Source organism: Strigops habroptila, chromosome 2 (assembly GCF_004027225.2).
Source record: "Strigops habroptila isolate Jane chromosome 2, bStrHab1.2.pri, whole genome shotgun sequence".
Taxonomy (NCBI): domain Eukaryota; kingdom Metazoa; phylum Chordata; class Aves; order Psittaciformes; family Psittacidae; genus Strigops; species Strigops habroptila.
Window position 1 is genome coordinate 122613555 of NC_044278.2, and position 17983 is coordinate 122631537.

At 61.6% G+C, this 17983-nt stretch overlaps 2 protein-coding genes across 7 annotated transcripts in view; one reads left to right on the top strand and one right to left on the bottom strand.

The window, feature by feature from the left end:
* Positions 1–6329, top strand: part of STIM1 (stromal interaction molecule 1) — a 67904-nt gene extending 61575 nt beyond the window's left edge. For all 6 annotated transcript variants that reach the window (XM_030473253.1, XM_030473283.1, XM_030473268.1 and 3 more), the window contains one exon: positions 3834–6329. In XM_030473253.1, the coding sequence (XP_030329113.1) occupies positions 3834–4383 (550 nt within the window). In that variant the 3' untranslated portion in view covers positions 4384–6329. The remainder of the gene's footprint in view (positions 1–3833) is intronic.
* Positions 6330–7945: 1616 nt separating this feature from the next.
* Positions 7946–16620, bottom strand: LOC115604475 (sodium-dependent proline transporter-like). The gene is made up of 15 exons (XM_030477600.1): positions 16555–16620; positions 15147–15354; positions 12345–12476; positions 11899–12047; positions 11272–11312; positions 10947–11085; positions 10741–10875; positions 10551–10654; positions 10269–10393; positions 10053–10165; positions 9613–9747; positions 9164–9263; positions 8634–8752; positions 8320–8493; positions 7946–8092 (listed from the first exon to the last, which is right to left on the bottom strand). Exons 1-15 carry the CDS (start codon positions 16618–16620, stop codon positions 7946–7948), a joined length of 1887 nt encoding a protein of 628 aa, XP_030333460.1.
* Between the last annotated feature and the right edge of the window lie 1363 nt (positions 16621–17983).

Sequence of the window (17983 nt, forward strand, 5' to 3'; positions counted from 1 at the left end):
GCTGCGTGGGGTTCACCTGGTAGAGACCTGCTCTCCAGGCAAGGCCAGCGCGTGGCCGCGAGTTGCTTTCCTGAACTCCTCACTCTTTGCTTCTCTTTTGCAATTGGCTTCAGAGGATCCGGTGCAAATAAGGTCAGAGCTGTTCTGATTTCCAGGGCTGATGTGTGGCTTTTAATGTTCATGCTGGGGACTAGGTGTCCCTGGGAGGGGGAGAGGGGTTGGAGGCTGCTGTGTGCACAGAGGTTTCTGCTGCCAGTGCCTGCTTCACGTGGATAAACCTGACGGAGATGGGAGTGTAGGACCAAATCCCCTCACTGGTGGCCCTTTTCCAGCAGGGATGGGAGGTGGCAGCCAAAGCAAAAGGAGAGTGTCATTAAGCATAGAATCATGGAATGGTTTGGGTTGGAAGGGACCTTAAAGCTCCTTCAGTTCCAACCCCTTGCCCCGGGCAGGGACACCTTCCACTAGAGCAGGTTGCTCCAAGCCCCTGTGTCCAACCTGGCCTTGAACACTGCCAGGGATGGGGCAGCCACAGCTTCTCTGGGCACCCTGTGCCAGTGCCTCAGCACCCTCACAGGGAAGAGCTTCTGCCTCAGAGCTCATCTCAATCTCCCCTCTGGCAGGTTAAAGCCATTCCCCTTGGCCTGTCCCTACAGGCCCTTGTCCAAAGCCCCTCTCCAGGTTTCCTGGAGCCCCTTTACCAGTGACTCCAGTAGAAAGCATCACTCACAGCTGTACGGAGTGGAATTTTGGATTTGCAATATCTAGGCCCTTTCTGAAGCCTCCGACTGTACCAGGGTAAGCACAGTGGAATAACAGCCATATGAGAAATCTGATTCTGCCATAGGGGAAGCCTTTGCTGTCCTAGTGCCTATGTATGTATTTATATATATATTCAGATAGGATACAGCTGTGCAGCTGTGAGTGCTCATGGTATGGGGCAGAGGATGGTACATGCAGCAAGGTCTGTATGAAGCTGGTAGGCCAAGCCCAGCTTTGGTGTCAACCACCCTTGAGGCACTCCTGAGCTTTCCTACAGCCCATGTTTTGGGGTGTAGAGAGCAGGAGCCCACCAGGAGAAATCACTCCCTGGGCTGCAGAGTAAGGAAAAATAGGTATTGATTCTCTGTCACTCCCTCATCCTCCTGCCACGTCCCCTCCACCACTGCCAAGTCCTCCTTTACTCCATGCTTTGCTCTCTGCTTCTTTCCTTTGCCAAGTCAGCCCATTCCCATTTCCTCTCCCTCTCGCTCGCCGCGGTCAGTTCGGATTCCTGGAGCAGCAGAGTAGGAAGCGCAGATGGAAGCAGGTAGAACAGCAGCAACACGAGCATCCTGCCTTCACATAGGTGAACATATTGGCTTTGGTCTCCATAGACTGTCAGTGTCCCCCCAGCCGTGTCACACAGAAATCCGTGCACGCTGCGGCAGCGCGGCCGGAATTGACTAATGTGCTGGCGTGAGGCTCAGGAGTATTTTCATGTTCAGTTGGTGGCCTGAGCTTTCCAGGCGGGATGAGAGTTTGGTGCTTCCTGCTGCACCACGGAAGTGCTCCCTGTGAAGGCACCTCCCCATGATCCCACTGAGGCGGGCTTTCTCCTGGGCCACCATTTCCTCTTGAACACGTGCCACATGATTCAGGAGCATCAGCCTTGTGAAAATTAGTGGGATATAATCCTGGAATAGTTTGTGTTGGAAGAGACCTTCAAAGGTCATCCAGTCCAATGCAAAAACCAGCCCTTTTTGGCTCAGTGCCTCCCAAGACGACTGGCATTATCCTGGTGATGTTCTTTCCTCCCCTCTTGTCCCAGCGCTGGCCTCAGGAGCATCCCTCCTCCTTGCTCTCAGACAAAGCCAGCGTGCATCCAGGGAATTGTGTCCCCATGGATTCACTCCTCCCCTCTCATAGAATCATGGAATCCCAGACTGGTTTGGGCTGAAGGGACCTTGAAGCTCATCTGGTTCGAACCCCTGCCACAGGCAGGGACACCTTCCCCTAGAGCAGGTTGCTCCAAGCCCATCTCCACTGCTGGGCTCTCCCAGTGGATCCTGGGCTGGATCCCATCCACCCACAAGGTTTTCCATACCCCTTTCCTCCACCTATCCCCATGGGGCAGTTCAACAAGGGCCCAGGTTTATTCAGTTGGTTTAGTTAAAACCACCCTTGTTCCCATCATGGGGTGATGATCTGAGGAGAATCCTTCCTGCCTTTCACCACACCTTGTGCTGTGAGTTGCACTGGGTGACGTTGTGCTGCTGTCACCTCTTGAGCATCCTCCCTGCCCTGCCTGGGAGTCTCCTCTGCTGTGAGGGCATCTTCTCTCATCTTGCCTCTTTTGCTGCCTCCAAACCCTTATGTTACTGGTGGTGGTGATGTGGTAGGAGAGGATCCAGGGGCTCCTCACACGCTGTGCTAGGTGGGTTTGGTGCTGAGGCAGGACACAATGACCCAGGGCTTGGCTGAACGGGAGGGTCTGTGCTGGGGACAGCCAGGGCCGAGAAACTGGTGAGCACCTCCCATCTCTTTTCACACCCTTCTGCTTCTCCTCTCCATTCCCCTTTCCCATTCCATACTCCTTGCCTCCGGCCAACACAGGCTGTCGGTGAGGTAGAGGACAGGTCCCGTTACCCCCATCCCAGCCCTCCATGCCAGGGCTGGTGGCCATGTGGCACTCAAGCCTTGAGGCCAGCATTAGAGTAAGGTGGCAGCCAGAGCTCCTGGTCCAGCTCCACGTATCAGCAGGACCAGGGGGATGTTGGGTCCAGCAGCGATGTGGGAATTCCCATTTCTCCCTTCTCCTACCTCCCACTCTCCGCTTCCAAAAGGGCCTGGGAGCTCCTCAGGCTGGACAACAATGCTCTTAAACACCATTTGCAACCCCGAGTGGCACGAGGCTTGTGGGGCACAAACCACTGTGCAGCAGAGGGTCTGCAGGCAGCGGCTCGGGCATGGCATGGGGAGCGATGGACCTCTAATTCCTGCCGCCGGGATTAGAAGTTTGTGCCTGGCTCACCCAGGAATAAAGGGGGGCAGCAGCTTGGGGGGGCAAAGCAGGAGCACACACATGGATGTGAGCTGGGCCAGTGCAGAGGAACCCCTGAGGAAGGTGCCCCCAGTCCTGCAGCTGGAAGAGCATCAGGGTCAGGGCTGTGCAATGCTGGGAGCTGCCTGGCCCAGCTCCCCCAGGATCCAGGGTGGTTCTGCAGGGAATGGGAGGGAGCTGCTGGCTCAGCACAGCCCAGCAGCATCCAACCAGCCCTGGCTGAGGTTCCCCAATGGCTGCAGCCATGGCTGGTGCCTTTGGACCCACGAGCTCAGGGCTGGGCACTTGCTGCTGCCTCATGGATTGGGGCTTCCATCCCTCTGGTTCTGCCTCGTGTCCAAGTGCTTCCTTCCAGCTCCCCATGGGATGAGTGGAGGTCAGTGCTGGCAGTGAGCAGCCCCCTGCACCAGGGGGGTCCCCTTGCCCCATGTCCTGGGCTGGATGAGTTCCCCCATCCCCGGGGGTGCCCATTGCAGTGTCCTGGCACTGGGACAGAGCAGCAGAACCATGGATGAGGCAGTGAGAGCAATGGGCTGCCCTGATCCCGTTCCCTGAGCTTGCTGCAAGCCACCAGCACAGGATGGGGCTGCCCCGAGGGGTGTCCCTGCACTGCCCATGGGTCAGGGCTGCCCTGGGGGATGCCCCTGCTCTGCCCATGGGCCGGGGCTGCCCCGAGGGGTGTCCCTGCACTGCCCCCGGCTGCTGCATCCGCGGGTGCAGGGGTCGGGACCGTGTCCCTGGCTCGGTGGCTCTAACGTCCTTTCTCTCCCTCCACCTTCTTCTACCCCAGAGACTTGACTCGCTGCGACTCCGAGTCCTCCATCCCGCACCTGAGCGAGCACCAGCGCATCCCCAGCTCGGCGCCCAAGCTGCTGGCTGCCCGGCCCAACCTGCTGACCCGGTCCATCGAGGAGGCTGTCCCCGGCCACCCTGCCACCGCCGCGGCCACCCCCAATGGCGGCAGCCGGCAGGGGGATGCCGGCGGCCTGGCGGCGCTGCCGGAGCGCCTGTCCGAGAGCCCCATGGTGATGAAGAAGATGATGATGGTGAACCACGGCCTGGAGAAGTCGTGCAGCCTGGGGGAGGTGAGCCACCCGGCGCCCGGCAGGCTCAGCCACCCGGAGGGCTCCCGCTCCCACAGCCCCAGCTCCACCGACCCCGACACACCCTCCCCCACCTCTGACTGCCGTGCCGGCAGCGCCAAGAGCACCCGCATCCCGCAGCTGGCTGCCAAGAAGACCGCGGGGGACGAGGACAGCAGCTTCACAGGCGACGAGGCCGACCTCGGCCAGAGCAAGAAGAAGTTCCCCCTAAAGATCTTCAAGAAGCCCAAGAAGTAGGAAGAGGGGAGGGGGGGGATGAGGATCCTGCACAGGAGCGGGGCTGGGGCAGCCGCGCACCAGGAGCGCAGCATTCCCGTGCCCCCCCCCGCGCCCTCCGGCACCTTCCCTCCCCCCCCGGCGCGGGAGCAGCCTCCGACACTTATTTATTTCCTCATCTTGGAGAAGGAGAGTGAAGACGAAGGTGCTGCTGAGCGCCCCCCCCCCGCGAGGAGCCGCCCCTTCTCCCGCCGGCTGCTGCAGCCCCTTGGCTTTGCTGTGCATGGCTTCAGCCCTCCCGCCCCGCTGCCCTCTCGGGTCTGGGCTTGGTTTCAACGTGGGTTTTATCCTTTTTATTGGGTTCTTTGGTCCTTCTGCAGCTTCCCACCTCTGCCCGGGGCGGGGGGAGCGGCCCCGCTCCCCGCTCGGGACCTGCCGCGTGGACATCACAACGGTTCTTCTCGTGTCCCAGGTCCTTCCCCACACCCAGCCCCATTGCTGAGGCTTGGCCGGAGGGGGGAGGTCCCTGTGGGTGCGCTCTCGATAAGCAGGAGCAGGTCAAACGCCCTCTGAGAGGGGCTCTGCCCTCACTGGTACTTGTGCATCCGGGGCGGTCACAGCACCGCAGGGTCCGTCCGCTGGAGCTCTGGGTGTGTGGGGAGTGCTGGGGGGGAGCCCTTGGCCCCATCTTCACTTACAAGGAGAATTTTTAAAGAGCTCCTCTGAACTGGGCATGTCTTGGTGGGACCCTGGGGATGCACCAGGGGATGGGCTGTCCTCAGGGGTGCAGAGGTGGGTCCAGCCACTGCATCCACACAAATAGGGGCTCCAGGGTGCAGGACCCATCCCTTGTCCCCATGTCCCCATTGGGCAGGGCTGGAGGGAGGGAATGGGGGTCTCTGGCTGGGGACACGCTCCATCCGGACGCAGGGTCAGCCCGGCTGTGGAGCCCATGGCCTGGGCCCAGCTGCCGTCGGGCACCGGCACAGCCCACGGCGGGTCTCGGTCCATCCCAAGCTGCTCTCTGGGGCTCAGCAGCTCCCGTCCTTCTGCGGGTCACATCCTGCTGCTCCGAGCTCTTCTCTTGGTGTGTGTCCCCCATCACAGGTCGGGGTGCTTCAGGGAGTCCCCAGGTCCAGGCAGTAACTGTGGCCAAGCCCAGCTCCATCCCAGGGGTCTGCCTGTCCTGGGGATGAGCCTCGCTCTGTCCCAGGGCTCAGTCCTGCTCCGTCCCCAGGGCTGATCCCATCCCTGGGGCTGAATCCTGCTCCATCCCCAGGAATGAGTGCTTCTACATCCATAGAGCTGATCCCTCCCTGAGGGATGAGTCCTGCTCCATCCCAGGGCTGATCCCAGTGCTGGGGCTGCCAGCGGAGCCTCCAGCCACCTTCCTGCATCCCTCATGGTTGCTGCCTGGCACGATGCGACCCCCTGAGCTCTGCACCAGCCGGGAGTCCCTGTCCCCTCCTGTCCCCTCCTGTTCTCCATCCCAATGCGTGCCACCATCCCACACATCCCAGGCTGTGCTGCTGCCACCCCGGCTGCTTCCCGAGGAGTAGGAGGCGGGCGGGATGCCAGGACCCCGGCCCTGCTTTACACAGTGACATGTGTCTGTCCCCACGGGGAGGGCTCACACATGTCCCATGTTCCATAGCTGGTAGTTGACAATCCCACTGTTGCTTTGAGAGACGTGACACAATTCCTCTCCATGACTAAGTGCCTGATTCCCACGCACGGGAAGGGGGGAATGCCCCGGGGGGGCCCTGCGGGTGCCCCGGGACAAGGGGGGGCCCAGGCTGGAATTGCGGGTGGTGGCGGAGACCTGGAGCAGGGGGTTGGGGACCCGGCGCACGGCGACTGTTGCTGCATCTGCCAACTCCTGAGGATGGGTGTTTTAGGTTATTTTATTTGGGGGGGTCATTTCATAAAACTTTTAAATCCAATAAAGCATGTAGTCTATTTTACGAGCCCGTGGCTGCTGCTCCCTCCTTCCAGCCCTTCCCTGATGGGGTCCCGTCAAGGGGGTTGGGGCATTGGGTGCCTGCCCATGGTGGTGGATCTCCCTGGGGACTGTGGCCCCAGCAGCCACAGCCTTGTGCCATCCTCTCCATGGGGTTTGGATCACACCCGGCTGCTCAGCACCAAAACTGACTCCGTACTTCTTGAGTTGGCCATGAATCACCCATATATATAATCCCAGACTGGTTTGGCTTGAAGGGAGCTTAAAGCTCATCCAGCTTCAACCCCCTGCCATGGGCAGGGACACCTTCCACTAGAGCAGGTTGCTCCAAGCCCCTGTGTCCAACCTGGCCTTGAACACTGCCAGGGATGGGGCAGCCACAGCTTCTCTGGGAAAAGTCTGTGCCAGCGCCTCAGCACCCTCACAGGGAAGAGCTTCTGCCTCAGAGCTCATCTCCATCTCCCTTGTGGCAGGTTAAAGCCATTCCCCTTGTCCTGTCCCAACAGACAGGGGGCGGGGGACCTGGATGGGGCTTTCCAGCTGTGGCAAAGTGTTTGATGAACCTGGGGTGATGGTGGCACCCTACAGACAGGGTGAGTGGGATGCCCAGCACACCCAGCTCCGTGGGCACTGGCACATGTGGACATCCCCAGCCCAGTCAGCAGCGCACAGCGACATCACTCTGGAAAATGGAGCTTTATTCCCGCAGCAGCAAAGACTTGGAATCATAGAATCAGCTGAGTTGGAAAAGACCAGCCTGACCCTCCCCTTCTGCTGCAGGCAAAGCTTCTCCCAAGAATCAACCAGGTTGAGAAAGAGCTTCAGGATCATCCAGTCCAACCGCTCCCCAGCAGTGCCAAGGCCACCACTAACCCCTGGCACTGAGGCCTCGGCTACACGGGGTGTGAACACTTGCAGGGCCGGTGACTCCAGCCCTGCCCTGGGCAGCCTGTTCCAATGCCTGAGCACCCTCTGGGGAAGGAATTGTTCCTCAGCTCCATCTAAACCTGCCCTGGGGCAGCTTGAGGCCGTTTCCTCTTGTCCCATCCCTTGTTCCTTGGGAGCAGAGACCAGCCCCCTCCTGGCTCCATCCTCCTGTCAGGCAGTTGCAGAGAGCGAGAAGGTCCCCCCTGAGCCTTCTCTTCTCCAGACTAAACCCCCCCAGGTCCCTCAGCCGTTCCTCATCACACTTGTGCTCCAGGCCCTGCACCAGCTCCGGTGCCCTTCTCTGGCCCCGCTCCAGCACCTCAATGTCTCACTCACACACTCGCAGTCACCTCAGGCTGCCCCTGCCCAAGGCTGGATGCTGCCACCAACCCGTCCTGCTGGGAGAGCGCTGGGCTGGGGCCAGGGGTACCCCGGAACTGCTCCAACGGGGAGTGACAAGGCCCAGAGGCCGGTGAGGGGCTGGAGCAGGGCCTGTACAGCTGGTTTTACTCAGAGAGCCCCCCCATAAGCACCTTTGGAGCCTTTCTAGGAAGAAGAATTAGAATCCACACTGGGATCAGCGGTTCTCATCCTCTGGGGTGGGTGATGGTGACGGCACAAGGGGAGCCACCAGCAGCAGCCCAGGGCTGGTGTCCCCTCTCAGGTCCCATCCTCTCAGGTGCCCTGGGGCCAGTGTCAGTGTCCGCTGTTGCTGTGGAACATCGCAACGAAGTCGCTGCTGGTCAGGGTGATGGTGAAGGGCACGTCGATGACGTCCCCGGCCACGTCCCGCGCGGTGGCCGTCCTCCAGGAGTGCAGCGGCTGCCTGGCTTTCTGGAAGCGCTGGGAGGGGGGGTGAGGTGAGCAGGGGCTGAGGGAAGGGGCAGCAGCCAGCATGGACATGGAGGGGCTCAGCCCCCGCTGGTCCTGCACCTCCAGCCCTTTATCCTCTCTTGGGGAAGTATGAGCATCACCTCTCCTCCGTCACTGGCCTCTCCCACCCCATCCCCAGCACCGAGGAGCCCCTGCTTCGCCCCCACCTCATCCCCATCCCCATCCTGCACACTCACATCGCTCAGTGTCCCCGACTCACGCCCCAGGGCCACCAGAGCCCAGAGTGGGATCTGCAGGCAGGTGAGGACGCCCATGCAGATGCCCAGGCTCATTCCCCAGGCTGGGTACTCATAGGTGCCGTAGCGCAGGGGCATGTTGTGCATGTCCATGAAGGTGTAGATGAGCGTGAACTGAAGGACAAGAGCAGGCAGGAGCGATGTGACACCATGGCACCGACTAACCCCAGGCTGGGACCCCCGAGGCCACCCCAAACCCCTCCAGCAGCCACAGAGAGGCCCAGGAAGGAACCAGGACCAGGGCAAGAGCTCACCAGCAGCAGGCAGGGCGTGAGGAAGGTCCAGCACACCCTGAAGTAGCCCAGCATGTGGCTGCACCAGGGCGGGCACAGGCAGATCATGTCCATGATGTCCCTGCAGAACTGGTTCACGCCTGCAGGAACCCAGAGGAGGGTCACGGCCGGGCCCCTGCCTGTGTCCAGTGTGGCCCTGGTGGGCGCACCCGCTCCAGGGCACCCACAACACCCTGAGCTGGGGCTGAGCATCCACCACGACTGAGGTAGGATGGAAACTGCATCCCTCACAGAGAGGGAGACCTGTCCCTCGCCTTTGCACCATTCCCTTGCGGGGCTGAGCTGCACACAGGCAGCAGGATGGGGGTAACTCCCTCCCACTTCAGCTCCAAGCACCCTGCAGAGCCCAGCCATGGATTGCTGTGAGCCTCAGGAACACTGAGCCATAGCAGCGTGGTGGCCAGCAGCTGCCCTGTGCTGTGAACACCCCACAGCAGTGCCCAGGGCCTGCATGCATGCCCATGCTGGCTGCAGCCACCCACTCCACTCACCATAGCAGAAGGCGATGCCCAGGCACATGAAGAGGGTGACAATGATGAGCCCGAAGCCGGTGCTGTAGGTGTCGATGAGGGTGAACCAGAAGATGCCTCCCTGAGAGGTGGTGAGGGTCGGCATCAGCACGGCTCAGGGCAGTGGGGTGGGTGCAGGGGACCCCGTGCCATGGACACCATCAACACCAGGGCCCAGCAGAGCCCCTCATCCTCCCACCTTGTGCAGAGACTGGAGGGGAGAGGGGCTGCTCCCCATCCTCTGCCCTGGCATCACGCTGAGGGTGCTGGGTGACCATGGGGGTGCAGGGACCCCATATCTGGCTGACCATGGGGGTGCAGGGACCCTATACCTGGCTGACCTTGGGGGTGCAGGGACCCTATACCTGGCTGACCATGGGGGTGCAGGACCCCATGCCTGGGTGACCATGGAGGTGCAGGGGATCTCGTACCTGAGTGACGAGCAGGAGCCCCAGCAGATAGAAGGCAGTGCAGAGACCCCCCAGCAATGCTGTCTTCCTCTTCCAGTCACGCAGGGCTGGGAACTCATCCAGGATGGCTGTGGTGATGCCCTCGATGTTCCCGAACTGAGGATGAGGAATGTCAGTGGGGGATGTCCTGGCCCCTGCATTCCCTGAACTGGGGATGGTCTCACAGGGGGACTTTGCAGTGCACTGTCCCCATGTGCAACCCCCATGGAGAAACCCACACCCAGTGCCAGTGGGATGCAGCTGCACCCCTGCCCATCACCTCGGCTGCAGCCCCACATGCACAGGGCCATGCGCCCCTTCCCCATGCACCTCGTGCCACATGCATGCCCGAGGCGGGGTGTACCTGGCACCCCAGGGCCAGGCACGGGGCAGGACATGGGGCTGCCCGAGGTGACAATCACCAGAGTGTCCACTCCCAGCGTGAGGAGCATCAGGAAGAAGAGGCTGGACCAGAGCGGGGAGCCGGGGAGCAGGGACAGGGCTTCAGGGTACGCCACGAACGCCAGCCCGGGGCCTGCGGGCGGGTGGTGCAGGCATGAAGGGATGCGCCATGGTCAGGCCAGCACCGGGAGGTCCCCGGCACGGCACAGGGTGAGTCCCAGCCCCTGAGCCCAGACCTGAGTCCACGACGCTGCCCACGGGGACGTGTTTTGTCTGGGCCATGTGCCCCAGCACCGAGAAGATGGCAAAGCCGGTGAGGAAGCTGGTGCAGCAGTTCCCAATGGCGATGACCAGGGTGTCCCTGCCCAGGAGGTGTCACAGCCCCACGTCCATGGCGGGAGGATGGAAATGGGGTCATCACGATGGGCTGTGGGGCTCAGACCTCCTCATCACCACCCCACTCCTCCCCATTCAACCCAACGTGATCCCCCTGTGTCTCCCCCATGTCCCCCACTCACCGGATGACGTTGTTGTTGAACCTGTTGTAGGAGGCCATGGAGAGCAGCCCCCCGAAGCCGATGCCCAGCGAGTAGAAGATCTGCGAGGCTGCATCACTCCACACCTGAGGGAGGATGGTGTTCGAGGGCTGCAGGACGCCCCAGCCCAGCCTGCCCCATCACTGCTGCTGGGAACCCCATCCCGGGTTACCTGTGCGCTCTGCAGCCTGCTCCAGTCCGAGGAGAGGTAGAAGCGGACGCCATCGAGGGACCCATCCAGCGTCGCCCCGCGGATGATGAGGATGAGGATGACCAGGTAGGGGAAGGTGGCTGTGAAGTACACGACCTGCCAGGGCATGGCTCGGCTCAGCCCAGGGCAGAGCGGCCCCTCTGCTGTCCCCATGTGCTGCCCCTCACCTTGCCCGAGCTGCGGATGCCCCGCAGCATGCAGAGGAAGACGAGGGTCCAGGCCGCCAGCAGGCACAGGGCGAGGGGCCACTGCACGGTGCCAGGGTCCCCGAGGCCGGAGCTGTGGGTCACCCCCAGCACCCGCTCGCTGCGGTGCAGGGACATGGGTCAGTGGGACTTGGGTCACCTCCAGTGTCCTCACCCTTCACTGAGCCTGCAGCATCACTGAGCACTGCCACCGGGGCTCAGCCCCAGCCCCGTGGGACCAGGGACATGGAGCAGGAGCCGGACCCCAGACACGGGCAGGGGGAGGCTCATGTGGATGATGACTTACTTCCAGAAGACCTCACTGGCGCTGGAGCTCCCCGATGTGTTCTGCAACACAGAGCCCCGGTCACTGTCACTGTCACCATCCCCAACATCCCCACGGCCCCAGCCCCAGCCTGACCCTCCTCTTCTGCTGCAGGCAAAGCTTCTTCCAGTGATCACAGAATCAACCAGGTTGGAAAAGACCTTCAGGATCATCAAGTCCAGCTGCTCCCCAGCACTGCCAAGGCCAGCACTGCCCCATGGCACTGAGGCCTCGGCTACACGGGGTGTGAACACTTGCAGGGCCGGTGACTCCAGCCCTGCCCTGGGCAGCCTGTTCCAATGCCTGAGCACCCTCTGGGGAAGGAATTGTTCCTCAGCTCCATCTAAACCTGCCCTGGGGCAGCTTGAGGCCGTTTCCTCTTGTCCCATCCCTTGTTCCTTGGGAGCAGAGACCAGCCCCCTCCTGGCTCCATCCTCCTGTCAGGCAGTTGCAGAGAGCGAGAAGGTCCCCCCCTGAGCCTTCTCTTCTCCAGACTAAACCCCCCCAGGTCCCTCAGCCGTTCCTCATCACACTTGTGCTCCAGGCCCTTCCTGGTCCTTGTCTGTCCCTGCAGCATCCTGCCCTGGAACCGGACCCTGGGACACTGACCTGGCAGAGGCCCTCGTTCGCGGGGGCATGGCAGGACCAGGGCAGGGGGCTCTGGAAGGAGGAGCCCAGGTAGTAGAAAGCCCAGGCGATGATGACGTTGTAGTAGAGGGACACCAGGGAGGACACAATCAGCATGGAAACACCGACGCCTGTGCAGGGAGGGACGTGCTGGGGGGAGGCAGGGGCCTGTCTGCATCCCACAGACCCCGGGCCCGCTGCTCAAGGTGCCCCAGCCCCACTGTTCAGGGTACCCCCTTCCCGCCTCTCAGGGTGCCCCAACCTCACCTCTCAGGGTGCCCCAACCTCACTTCTCAGGGTGCCCCAACCTCACCTCTCAGGGTGTCCCAGCCTCACCTCTCAGGGTGCCCCAACCTCACTTCTCAGGGTGTCCCAGCCTCACCTCTCAGGGTGTCCCAGCCTCACCTCTCAGGGTGTCCCAGCCTCACCTCTCAGGAGCGGGCAGCACTTCCAGACAGTGATGGGCCCCGCAGCCCCGTACTGGCCCAGACTCAGCTCCATCAGGAAGAGGGGCAGCCCCATGCCCAGCAGCATGATAAAGTAGGGGATGAGGAAGACGCCTGGGAGGAGATGGAGAGCAGGTCAGGGGGATGGCCAGCACCAGTTCGGGCTCTCCAGAGGATAAATGTGCATGGTATGGACCCACAACAGGGGCACACATCCGGGCAGGATGCATCAGAGCATGGAGGGGGCTGCTGGCCCCCACCTGGCGCTGTCCAGCGTTCTGGGATGCTCAGAACTGTGGGACCTTAAAGCTCATCCAGTCCCAACCCCCTGCACGGGCAGGGACACCTTCCACTAGAGCAGGTTGCTCCAAGCCCCTGTGTCCAACCTGGCCTTGAACACTGCCAGGGATGGGGCAGCCACAGCTTCTCTGGGAAAAGTCTGTGCCAGCGCCTCAGCACCCTCACAGGGAAGAGCTTCTGCCTCAGAGCTCATCTCAGTGTCCCCTCGGGCAGGTTAAAGCCATTCCCCTTGGCCTGTCCCTCCATCCCTTGTCCAAAGCCCCTCTCCAGGTTTCCTGGAGCCCCTTTAGGCACTGGAGCTGCTCTAAGGTCTCCCCTTCAGGAGCCTTCTCTTCTCCAGGCTGCCCCAGCCCAGCTCTCTCAGCCTGGCTCCAGAGCAGAGCTGCTCCAGCCCTCGCAGCAGCTCCGGGGCCTCCTCTGGCCTCGCTCCAGCAGCTCCATGTCCCTCTCGTGCTGTTGCCCCAGAGCTGGACACCGGACTGCAGGGGGGGTCTTACGAGTGGCTCTGGTCCTCCGCAGCCAGCCACAACTGTGGAGCCCATGGCAAGTGGGGATGGCTGTGACTGTGTCCCCAGTCCCTGGAGCAGGTCACCCCACTGCTGACCCCATAACCACAGTCACAAGGTACCCCCACACCCCAGGGCTGCAGCAGCTCCCATGGGAGCAGCTGCTTCTCCTTCCCCCATCTGCCCCCTCCCCAGCCTTGGTGCTAACATAGGTCAGGCTGTGCAGTGCCTCTGGAATGAGGACAAGCCACCCCAGGAGGACCCGCAGCCAACCCTGCACCCAGACCCATGCAGGGCATGGCAGCCCCATCACCCAGCACTGAGCCCTGCCCTGAGGGACAAATTCCTCCCTGGTAGCTGAGGTGCAAAGCTCAGCCCAGCCCCGGCACGGTGCTGCCCCAGACCTGCAGAGTGTGACTGGGATGGGCACCAGCCGCAGCGGTGCTGGTCAGGGGAGGTCAGAGCCAGGGCTGCTCACACCATGGAGTCATGGAATCCTGGAGTCATAGGATCACTGGGTTGGAAAAGACCTTTAGGATCACCAATTCCAGCTGCTCCCCAGCAGTGCCAAGGCCACCACTAACCCACGGCACTGAGGCCTCGGCTACACGGGGTGTGAGCACCCCCAGGGCCGGTGACTCCAGCCCTGCCCTGGGCAGCCTGTTCCAATGCCTGAGCACCCTCTGGGGAAGGAATTGTTCCTCAGCTCCATCTAAACCTGCCCTGGTGCAGCTTGAGGCCGTTTCCTCTTGTCCCATCCCTTGTTCCTTGGGAGCAGAGACCAGCCCCCTCCCGGGTCCAAGCTTTCTAGTAGCCTGTTAGCAAATGACTTCAGTTGCAGTGATTTAAGGACCATCCATGGGGAAACCAGCAATTTAACTGGGCACTTTGGAGCAAAGGACGAAAACCAGCACAATAAAAGCCACACAAACCACACTGGGGAGTGCAGGATGTGAGCCCCAGAGCATCTGGGATCCCAAGGCAGCAGCAGAGTAAAGCAGATGCCCAGCATATGGGGATGCCTACGCGGTGGTGCCCAGTATAAGGGGAAATGCCGAAGGGCAGGAGGCACAGCAAAGCTGTGGGGCCTCAATCTGCGTGCAAGAAGAGACAATATCAGGGCAGCAGAAGCAGTGAGGGGCTCAGGAATAACCTTTGGGGAGGTTCCTCCCATCCCACGGCCCAAGGCCACTGCATCCCGGGGTGTTGCCACCAGGCACCTGCTCACGCAGATTTCCCTGCTCTTTGTCCTGCCCTGGAATGTGGCTGGTTATTGCCCTGCTTGGCTGCCTTCCCGGCCACTCCTGCCCAATTCAATGGGATTTCAAGTGGATGGGCACCTCCATGCACCATGCACAGCACCCCGCACAGCACCATGCAGTCCCTGCACCGCTGCAGAGGGGCTGACACTGCTGCAGGGGGTTACAGCCCTGCTGGCCAGCCCCAGCAGGAGGAATCCACCAGCAGGGTCATGGGGAGATAGAGCCATAGAATCATGGAATGGTTTGTGCGGAAATGAGCTTAAGATCTACTTCCAATCCCCTGCTACGGGCAGGGACGCCTCACACCAGACCATGTTGCCCAAGGCTCTGTCCAGCCTGGCCTTGAACACTGCCAGGGATGGGGCAGCCACAGCTTCTCTGGGAAAAGTCTGTGCCAGCGCCTCAGCAGCCTCACAGGGAAGAGCTTCTTCCTTATATCCAACCCGGACTTCCCCTGTTTCAGTTTGAACCCATCACCCCTAGTCCTGTCCCTACAGTTCCTGATGAAGATGTTTTGAACTCTTCCCGCAGCTTCCCCTGTGGCCCTCTCGGTGGGATTAAAGTGTCTGGGTGAGCAACACACAATCCCAGATCCCGCCAGTACCCATTTGCTGTCCCGGAGAGCACTGTCCCACTGCCCCTCCCCAGCCCCTCCCGTGCTCCTGCCCTCCCTCCCAGGGTGAGCAGCACCAGGGTGTCCCCGCAGCAGGACCCACCTCCTCCATTGCGGTAGCATAGGTAGGGGAAGCGCCAGACGTTGCCCAGCCCCACACAGTAGCCCAGGCAGGACAGCACGAACTCGTGCTTCCTGGCCCAGGTCTCCCGGGGGGTGCTGGGGGCCGGGATCTCAGGCTGGGGGGATGGTCCTGGCCAGGGCTGGGTGGTGGGGTCAGTGGTTGGAGCCTCCCTATGGAAGATGTTGACCTGAGGAAGGGAGCAAAGTGTCAGGAACCGCTGGCTGCAGCCCCCAAACTCCGCGACGCTCCTCGGCAGGGCTGGGCACAGCCAAGTTCTCCCTCTGGTTCCCAAAGGGCTTTGGAGCTGCCCCTGAACTGCAAGTAATAGGCCAAGGGGAAATAGCTTTAACCTGCCAGAGGGGAGATTGAGATGAGCTCTGAGGCAGAAGCTCTTCCCTGTGAGGGTGCTGAGGCGCTGGCACAGACTTTTCCCAGAGAAGCTGTGGCTGCCCCATCCCTGGCAGTGTTCAAGGCCAGGTTGGACACAGGGGCTTGGAGCAACCTGCTCTGGTGGAAGGTGTCCCTGCCCGTGGCAGGGGTTGGGACTGGATGAGCTTTAAGGTCCCTTCAACCCAAACCAGTCTGTGTGTCTATGATTCTACCTCCAGCTCCCACTTTTGCTGGGGTCCTGCCCATGCACCGGGCCAGGGGACCCATGGGCAAGGGCTGGAGCCATCACCTCACACTGCACGAAGGCAAAGCAGTCCTGGATGCAGGGAGGAGAGACCTGGTGCTGTGCACACTGTGGTGGGCATGGGCAGAGGTGGGGGGAATCTTGCTAGCCTCAGTCCCTGCACCCTGTCCCTGGGGCACCTCTGCTGAAGGGGTGATGAACATGTTGGGGACAGGGAAAGGGGACATTGAGCCTCAACTGTTATCATATCACAGGCTTGGCAGGGCTCTGGGACCCGGAGAGGCTGCAGCACAGCTGCCCCGCTCCCAGGGAGCTGCGAGGCCGCACGAGGGCTTGGGGCTGGGATCCCTTCCACCAGCACCAGCTCCCTGGGCACCGGTCCTGCCCCCCTGGGAAGGACACAGGGATCCACCAGAGCATCTGTACCAGTGTCACAGCAGATCAAACGGTTAATCTCAGCCCAACTGTATTCTCAGCCCACGGGGGATGGAGCATGGGGGGCCAGGAGCAGGGGGGTCTCATCCCAGCCTTGCCTCCAGCAAGCCCAGCGCTGCTCTGACTCAGTTTCCCCACCCGTGGGACCCCGGCAATGGGACCGGGGGCTCCTGCACCCCGCGGGTCCCGGCAATGGGACCAGGGACTCCTGCACCTCGCGGGTCCCGGCAATGGGACCGGGGGCTCCTGCACCCCGCGGGGCCCAGCACCGGGACTGGGGGCTCCTGCACCCCGCGGCTCTGGGCAGCACGGTCCTACCGTGGGCTCCGGTGGCATGGCGGGGGCCGGGGGCTCCGGCGTGTCGTGGTGCCCGGTGCCCGGCATTTCCTGCTCGGCAGGGAGGGACCGAGGGAGGGACGGCCACGCTCCGCTCACCTGCAGCAGGTACAGCTCCGCCCCGGGCAGCCCGGCTTGGGGTGCAGCATCTGCTGCAGTGGGGTCCCCATCAGCCCCCCGGAGCACACAGCACCCCACAAACGGTTCATCCCGCTTGCTTCTGCAGCCAAGAGATGCTTCTCTCAGCATTGAGCCTCTGCTGGGATGTGGTTTCATACTGGGCTCCCCAGACACCCGTGGATGAGGCACTATGCAGGAGCAGCCCGGTGCCTTCTCAGTCTGTGGCCTCACACATAGGGGTGCTGGGACATCAGGGCTGTAGTACTGCCAAGATCCCAATCCTGCTGCAGGGCAGTGTGAGGAGGCAGACAGCGATGCCAGGCTTCCACCCAATGGTGAAAGCCAGCAGGCATGAAGGATGAGTAAGAGGTGGGAAGTGGTGTGAAGGGACACGAAGGGGACCACTCCCTCCCCCAAGCTGGACAGCATCCAGGAGGAAGGAGGGGGCAGTTTCAGGAATGGCTCTATCTCCCCTTCCAGCTTAGCAGAGAATCACAGAGTGGTTTGGGTTGCAGGGACCTTAAAGCTCATCCAGTTCCAACCCCCTGCCATAGGCAGGGACACCTTCCACTAGAGCAGGTTGCTCCAAGCCCCATCCAACCTGGCCTTCAGAGAAGCTTTGCAGAGGAACTACTGACGTTTTGTGTTGTGTCTCCAGGTTTCCTGGAGCCCCTTTAGGCACTGGAGCAGCTCTAAGGTCTCCCCTTCAGGAGCCTTCTCTTCTCCAGGCCGCCCCAGCCCAGCTCTCTCAGCCTGGCTCCAGAGCAGAGCTGCTCCAGCCCTCGCAGCAGCTCCGGGGCCTCCTCTGGCCTCGCTCCAACAGCTCCACGTCCCTCTTGTGCTGTTGCCCCAGAGCTGGACGCAGGATGCAGGGGGTGTGTGTGTGGGGTCTCCCCAGAGCGGAGTCACCCCCAAACACCCATTACTGTCACTGGTTTCCAGTGTCTGTGCTCTCCTGGCCCATTTGCTGGGAAACGCAGGCAGCCAAACAAGGAGGAGTGCAGGTTTCCTGGGAGTCAGACCGCTGCCGCCTGCTCACGGGCTCAGGGTCAGCAGTAGTAGCAGCTGCTGAAAGAGCTGTGCTGAAATCTGTGATCTATGCAGGAGAGTCAGTGCTTCTCCTGCAGTTCCCCTGTTCCAGCTACTGAGTCATCTTCTGTTCTGGTTGGCGTTTCCGCCTCCGTCCCTCTGCGTTTCCATGGGATGCTGGTTGAGATCCCTGATCCTCTGCTGCATCTGCCTGTCTCGCACCATTACATTCACTTTTTATACATCTGATGTGCTGGCCCTG